Source organism: Motacilla alba, chromosome 26 (assembly GCF_015832195.1).
Source record: "Motacilla alba alba isolate MOTALB_02 chromosome 26, Motacilla_alba_V1.0_pri, whole genome shotgun sequence".
Taxonomy (NCBI): Eukaryota; Metazoa; Chordata; class Aves; order Passeriformes; family Motacillidae; genus Motacilla; species Motacilla alba.
Genome location: NC_052041.1, coordinates 4,187,608 through 4,194,605, shown reverse-complemented (window position 1 = coordinate 4,194,605; position 6,998 = coordinate 4,187,608). Strand labels below are relative to the sequence as shown.

The window sequence follows — 6,998 nt, the reverse complement described above, 5'->3', positions numbered from 1 at the left end:
ATTTAGCTGCCATTGAATTTGGGGTTTAAAGGTGAAATCCTAAAGAAAACCCTTTTAAAGGTTCTCAGTGGTGTTTGTAGCATCAAGGTGGGGTTTAGGTGCCACTAAATTTGGGGTTTAAAGGACAAATCCTAAAGAAAACCCTTTCAAAGGTTCTCAGTGGTGTTTTAGTGCTCCTTCCAACATCAAAGTGGGGTTTAGGACCTTTAGCTGCCATTGAATTTGGGGTTTAAAGGCCAAATCCCAAAAGCCAGCCGGGCAGAGCCTCCCTGGACGCAGAAGGAAACGCCGAGAGCGGGAACTGAAAATCGTGCAAAACGTTCTGCACCCAGGAGAAGGGACCCGAACCCCTCTGCCGAGGACGGGCTGGGGACCCCAAAACGCCTGAACGACCCCCGCAGAGCGGGGAGAGCCCCCCAAAACTCCGGATTTGAGGAGAAAAGGTGGCAAAAAGGGGGTGCCATGCACCAAAGGGGGCGGCACACCCCAAACTCTGCAGGGCGAGGAGGGACACGAAGAGGAGGTGGCAGCGTCAGGATGGGGACACAGAGGGGACACCAGGGCTGATGGAATCCACAGCTGGTCCAAGGGTGGTGACAGCAGGGCACCGGCAGCACCAGGAATGTCCCCTCAGTGCCACCAGGGTCACCCTGGGGACGCTCCTGGGCGTCGCCACCGTGCTCCAGGTCCCGGGTGAGCCCTTCCAGGTGACACGGAGGGGCTGGGACACGGCAGGGCAGGTCCAGGAGGGCGACCCCAATGTCCCCAAGGTCACCCCAGCCCTGAGGTGACACCAAATCCAGGCACCGGCAGCACCAGGAATGTCCCCTCAGTGCCACCAGGGTCACACTGGGGACGCTCCCGGGCGTCGCCACCGTGCTCCAGGTCCCGGGTGACACGGAGGGGCTGGGACACAGCAGGGCAGGTCCAGGAGGGCGACCCCAATGGCCCCAAGGTCACCCCAGCCCTGAAGTGACACCAAATCCAGGCCCCGCAGAGGTCAGGGCAGCACCTCCAGCGACACCAGCGAAGGTGACAGCAGGGTGGCGACGAGGTGACACCGCCAGCCACCCCCAGAGTGGCTTCACCCCCTCGTACCCCATTCCAAAGCCAGCCCCAAAATCGTCACCCGGCACGACACGAGGCAGAGCTCAGCTTCACAACAACACCAACACCACCAATAATAATAATAATATAATAATAATAATAATAATAATTTAAAAAAACCAGAAAAACTCACAAGCTTGCACCAGCTTTAGAAAAGGCACCTGGGGCGCCGCCACGGCTCAGAGCGGCGCCCGAAATTTTTAATTTTGGATTTTCTGGAGGTTTTGTTTTTTTAAAAAATATAAATAGCTCTTCATCTTAAAAATAGATCCTCAGCTCGAGGTATTACAGTAGCCTGTGTCTCGGCAGTGTAAGGACAAGGAGGAGATTTTTTTTTTGGTTTTTTTGGTTGGTTTTTTTGTCGTGTTTTTTTTTGATTTTTTTTTTGGTCTTTTTTTCTCTTTTTTAACTGGAGACAGTCATGATGTAGTTTTTGGAAGGGCTGCTACGGCCCAGCATCATCTGGTTCTTGCAGGTCAGCATGCCCCCGTAGGAGCTGGCGGCGGCGGCGGTGGCTTTGGTGGCCTCGTAGAGGACGCAGATGGAGCCGTCCTCGCCGATGCGGTAGGAGACCTCGTAGGGATCCACCCAGAGCGTCAGCTCGCGGGGCAGCAGCTGGTACAGCTGGGGCACGCTCAGCCCCACGTGCCCCCCTGCCCGGCTGATCAGCGGGTCCATCCTCTGGTTGATGCGGATGCAGCGGTAGCCGGAGCCTTTGGAGGGTTTCTCGGGGAACCAGTGGTGTCTGTAGTGCTCTGGGGAGGGAAAAACGCAGTGAGAAAGGGGCTTGGGGGGCTTCAGATGCCATTAAATTCAGAGTTTAAAGGTGAAATCCTAAAGAACGCCCTTTGAAGGGCTTCTCGGGGAACCAGTGGTGTTTGCAGTGCTCCATCCCCACAGGCAGGTGGGGTTTAGGTGCCACTAAATTCAGAGTTTAAAGATGAAATCCTAAAGAACACCATTTGGAGGGTTTCTCGGGGAACCAGTGGTGTCTGTAGTGCTCTGGGGAGGGAAAAACGCAGTGAGAAAGGGGTTTGGGGGCTTTAGGTGCCAATGAATTTGGGGTTTAAAGTCAAATCCTCAAGAAAAGCCTTTGAAGGGTATCTCAGTGCTCTGGGGAGGGAGAAACAGCAGTGAGAAAGGGGTTTGGGGGCTTCAGATGCCACTAAATTCGGGGTTTAGAAGTCAAATCCTAAAGAAAATCCTTTTTTCTCAGCATTTGTAGTGCTCTGGGGAGGGAAAAGAGCAGTGAGAAAGAGGTTTGGGGGCTTCAGATGCCATTAAATTCAGAGTTTAGAGGTCAAATCCTAAAGAACGCCCTTTGGAGGGTTTCTCGGGGAACCAGTGGTGTCTGTAGTGCTCTGGGGAGGGAAAAACACTGTGAGAAAGGGGTTTGGGGGCTTTAGATGCCAATGAATTTGGGGTTTAAAGTCAAATCCTAAAGAAAACCTTTTTTTCTCAGTGTTTGGAGTGCTCTGGGGAGGAAAAAACACAGTGAGAAAGGACATCCCAAAAGTAGGTGGGGTTTAGGTGCCACTAAATTCAGAGTTTAAAGGTGAAATCCTAAAGAACGCCCTTTGGAGGGTTTCTTGGGGAACCAGTGGTGTTGGCAGTGCTCCATCCCCACAGGCAGGTGGGGTTTAGGTGCCTCTAAATTCAGAGTTTGAAGGTGAAATCCTAAAGAACACCCTTTGAAGGGTTTCTCAGGGAACCAGTGGTGTTGGCAGTGCTCTGGGGCAGGGAAAAACACAGTGAGAAAGGGGTTTAGGGCCCTTAGCTCCCACTACATTCAGAGTTTAAAGGCCAAATCCTAAAAACCCTTTTGTCTCAGTGGTGTTTGCAGTGCTCCATCCCCACAGGCAGGTGGGGTTTAGGTGCCACTGAATTCAGAGTTTGAAGGTGAAATCCTAAAGAACACCCTTTAAAAATGGTTTCTCGGGGAACCAGTGGTGGTTGCAGTGCTCCATCCCCACAGGCAGGTGGGGTTCAGGCCCTTTAGCTGCCACTGAATTCAGAGTTTAAAGGTAAAATCCTAAAGAAAACCCTTTTTTCTCGGTGTTTGGAGTGCTCCAGGGAGGGAAAAGAGCAGTGAGAAAGGGGTTTGGGGGCTTCAGATGCCAATGAATTTGGGGTTTAAAGTCAAATCCTAAAGAAAACCCCTTTTTTCTCAGTGATTGGAGTGCTCTGGGGAGGAAAAAACACAGTGAGAAAGGATATCCCAAAAGTAGGTGGGGTTTAGGTGCCACTAAATTCAGAGTTTAAAGGTGAAATCCTAAAGAACACCCTTTGAAGGGTTTCTCAGGGAACCAGTGGTGTTGGCAGTGCTCTGGGGCAGGGAAAAACACAGTGAGAAAGGGGTTTAGGGCCCTTAGCTCCCACTACATTCAGAGTTTAAAGGCCAAATCCTAAAAACCCTTTTGTCTCAGTGGTGTTTGCAGTGCTCCATCCCCGCAGGCAGGTGGGGTTTAGGTGCCACTAAATTCAGAGTTTGAAGGTGAAATCCTAAAGAACACCCTTTAAAAATGGTTTCTCGGGGAACCAGTGGTGTTTGCAGTGCTCCATCCCCACAGGCAGGTGGGGTTCAGGCCCTTTGGCTGCCAATGAATTCAGGGTTTAAAAGTCAAATCCTAAAGAAAAGCCTTTTTTCTCAGCATTTGTAGTGCTCTGGGGAGGGAAAAGGAGCTGTGAGAAAGGGGTTTGGGGGCTTTAGGTGCCACTAAATTTGGGGCTTAAAGGTGAAACACTAAAGAACACCCTTTGAAGGGTTTCTCGGGGGACCAGTGGTGTTTGCAGTGCTCCATCCCTGCAGGCAGGTGGGGTTTAGGTGCCACTGAATTCAGAGTTTGAAGGTGAAATCCCAAAGAACACCCTTTAAAGGGTTTTTCAGGGAACCAGTGGTGTTTGCAGTGCTCCATCCCCGCATCTGGGGGGGTTCAGGCCCTTCGGCTGCCGCTGAATTCGGGGTTTAAAGGCCAAATCCCACCCCAGAGCCGGGCAGAGCCTCCCTGAGCGCCGGGAGCACCGAAGGAAACGGGGAGAGCACAGGAGCAGGAGCGACCCCAAAGCTCTGCAGCAACGAGACAGGGCCCAAACCCCTTCCAAGGGGGACAGGGAGGTGCTGGGAGGCCACCCCAAAAGGCGTCCCCTCCGTCCCGAACCCCCCGCGCCAGGGGCTGCGGGGTGGCGGGGGCAGATAGGGCACCCCAAAGCTGCCCCCCCTTATCAGAGCCCGGCCACCCCGCCCCGGAGCTGATAACAGCCCGGCCTGGGAGGGACCCCCGAACCGCCCGGAGCGCGGCAGGGCGCGGGGACACCGGCACCGGGGGACACCGGCACCGGGGGACACCGCGGGGACAGGCGGGCACACAAAGGGACAGCCGGCACCAGGATGGCACGGGACAGCCCCGAGGGGTGCCCGACCCCAGGGGACACGGGGCGCACCCCCGAGGGGACACGGGGGGAGTGCCCGAGGGGACACCCGGTCCTGGAGGGGGACATGGGAGGGGACATCAAGTCCTGGAGGGGGACACGGGGGCACTCCGGAGGGGACACCCGGTCCTGGAGGGGACACGGGGAGGGGACATCAAGTCCTGGAGGGGACACGGGGAGCACGCCCGAGGGGACAGCCGGTCCTGGAGGGGGACACGGGAGAGCACCCCGAAGGGGACATCAGGCTGCAACAGGAACACAGGGGGCACCCCGGAGGGGACATCACGTCCCGGGAGCGACATCAGGTCCTGGAAGGAACATGGGGGGCAGCAAGGAGGGACAGCAGGTCCCGAAGGGGACACGGGGGCCACTCGGGAGGGGGCAGCAGGTGCCAACGGGGGCACTCCCGGGCAGGAGACAGCGGGTCCCGGAGGGGACACGGGAGGGGACAGCGGGTCCGGCAGCGATATGGGGGCCACTCGGGAGGGACAGCAGGTCCTGGAGGGAGCACAGAAGGCACTCGAGAGGACCACCAGGTCCTGGAAGGAGCACAGAAGGCTCTCGAGAGGACCACCAGGTCCTGGAAGGAGCACAGAAGGCTCTCGAGAGGACCACCAGGTCCTGGAAGGAGCACAGAAGGCTCTCGAGAGGACCACCAGGTCCTGGAAGGAGCACAGAAGGCTCTCGAGAGGACCACCAGGTCCTGGAAGGAGCACAGAAGGCTCTCGAGAGGACCACCAGGTCCTGGAAGGAGCACAGAGGGCTCTCGAGAGGACCACCAGGTCCTGGAAGGAGCACAGAGGGCTCTCGAGAGGACCACCAGGTCCTCGCATCACCATGGGGGGCACTCGAGAGGACCACCAGGTCCTGGAAGGAGCACAGAGGGCACTCAAAAGGCCACCAGGTCCTGGAAGGAGCACAGAAGGGGAAGCACTCCAGCGGACGCCCGGCCCCGAGGGCCACCGGAAGAGTCCAGCCCCGGGCGGGCTGCCGTCGCCGCGCTCGTCGTCGCCCCGAGCTCACCTGTGAGCGCCTCCCGCAGCGCCCCGCTGAAGACCTGCAGCTGCTGCTCGCTGACGCAGCCCCGCGTCCGCAGCAGGCCGGACACGAAGCCCACGGCGGCGGCGATCTCGGGCACCATGTCGGCCCGCGGGCCGCGGCGCTGGCTGTGGCTGTGGCTCATCCCGGATGGCGGCGACACCCGCGACACCCGCGACCTCCCGGCGGCGCTGCGCCCCCCGCCCCGCGCGCCGCCTATATGGAGCGGCTGCCGGGTGACGTCACGGCGCGGCCGCGGCGTTCCATTGGCCGCGCCGCATGCAAATGAGGGAATGCAAATCCGCCGCGCGGTAATAGAGGCTGAGCTCAGCGCGGTGACGTCACAGCGCGGGGGAACGGGCGGGGGGGGGGGGCGGTTACCGGGGGAGGAGCGGGGGGACCTGGGGGGGACAGGGACATGGGGACAGGGGGACAGGGACACAGGGACAGGGGGACAGGGACACAGGGACAGGGATAGGGACAGGGATAGGGACAGGGGGACACAGGGACAGGGACAGGACAGGGATAGGGGAACAGGGACAGGGATAGGACAGGGATAGGGGGACAGGGACAGGGCAGGTACAGGGGGACAGGGACAGGGACAGGGACAGGGGTATAGGGACACAGGGACAGGGACACAGGGACAGGGACAGAGGGATAGGGACAGAGGGACAGGGATAGGGACACAGGGACGACACAGGGATAGGGACAGGGACAGAGGGACAGGACAGAGGGACAGGGACAGGGACACAGGGACACGAACTCTTTAATATACTTTCTATAAAGAACTTCTTGTTCTGTATTCTTTCATGGAAGAAGGGAAATTTGGCGGACTGTTGGTTTGTCCAGCGTCACTGGAGAGGTGGCACTGTCACCCTCCAATCCTCTGCCGCTTCTAGAAATTCACAAACGTCAGAGTCAGAAAAGAAACTTCCCTTTTTACCCCGAAAACGACAGTGTGTGTCACCTTACTTGTACCCCACAGTAACAGAGGAGTGACAGTGCCACCCCCCCCACCCGAGGAGCTTGGAGGGGACGGCTGAGACCTTCCAGCCCCACGCCAGGCTGGAGGAAGAGCGCCATGCAGGAGGAGGTGACACTGGGGACACGTCCCAGCCCAGGCTGGAGAAGAGCAGGAAGCAGCAGGAGGTGGCACCAGGGACATGTCCCAACCCAGGAAACAGCGAGGACAAGCCAAGGCAGGCAGGGATGGAGCAGAACACGGAGTCTCCAGGTGCTCCAGGCTGGAGGAAGAGTGGGATGCAGGAGGAGGTGGCACCAGGGACGTGTCCCAACCAGGCTGGAGGAAGAGCAGGGTGCTCCAGGCTGGAGGAAGAGCAGGGTGCAGCAGGAGGTGGCACCAGGGCCGTGTCCCACTCTAGGAGTCAAGGACAAGCCAAGGCAGACAGGGATGGAGCAGGACA

General features: G+C 58.0%; 1 protein-coding gene across 1 annotated transcript; it reads right to left on the bottom strand.

Moving 5' to 3' along the window:
- Window positions 1-1,181: 1,181 nt before the first annotated feature.
- BTG2 (BTG anti-proliferation factor 2) lies at window positions 1,182-5,817 on the bottom strand. Its single transcript, XM_038162766.1, has 2 exons — window positions 5,560-5,817; window positions 1,182-1,862 (listed from the first exon to the last, which is right to left on the bottom strand). The coding sequence occupies exons 1-2, from the start codon at window positions 5,717-5,719 to the stop codon at window positions 1,513-1,515; spliced, it is 510 nt and encodes a 169-aa protein (XP_038018694.1). The 5' UTR covers window positions 5,720-5,817; the 3' UTR covers window positions 1,182-1,512.
- Window positions 5,818-6,998: the final 1,181 nt, after the last annotated feature.

What these genes read in the sequence shown, in the direction of transcription:
- BTG2 (XM_038162766.1), bottom strand. Translation starts at nt 5,719, where the DNA reads ATGAGCCACAGCCACAGCCAGCGCCGCGGCCCGCGGGCCGACATGGTG. An exon ending in GCTGCGGGAGGCGCTCACAG is followed by an intron (nt 1,863 to 5,559) that starts GTGAGCTCGGGG and finishes TTCCCTCCCCAG; the next exon opens with AGCACTACAGACACCACTGG.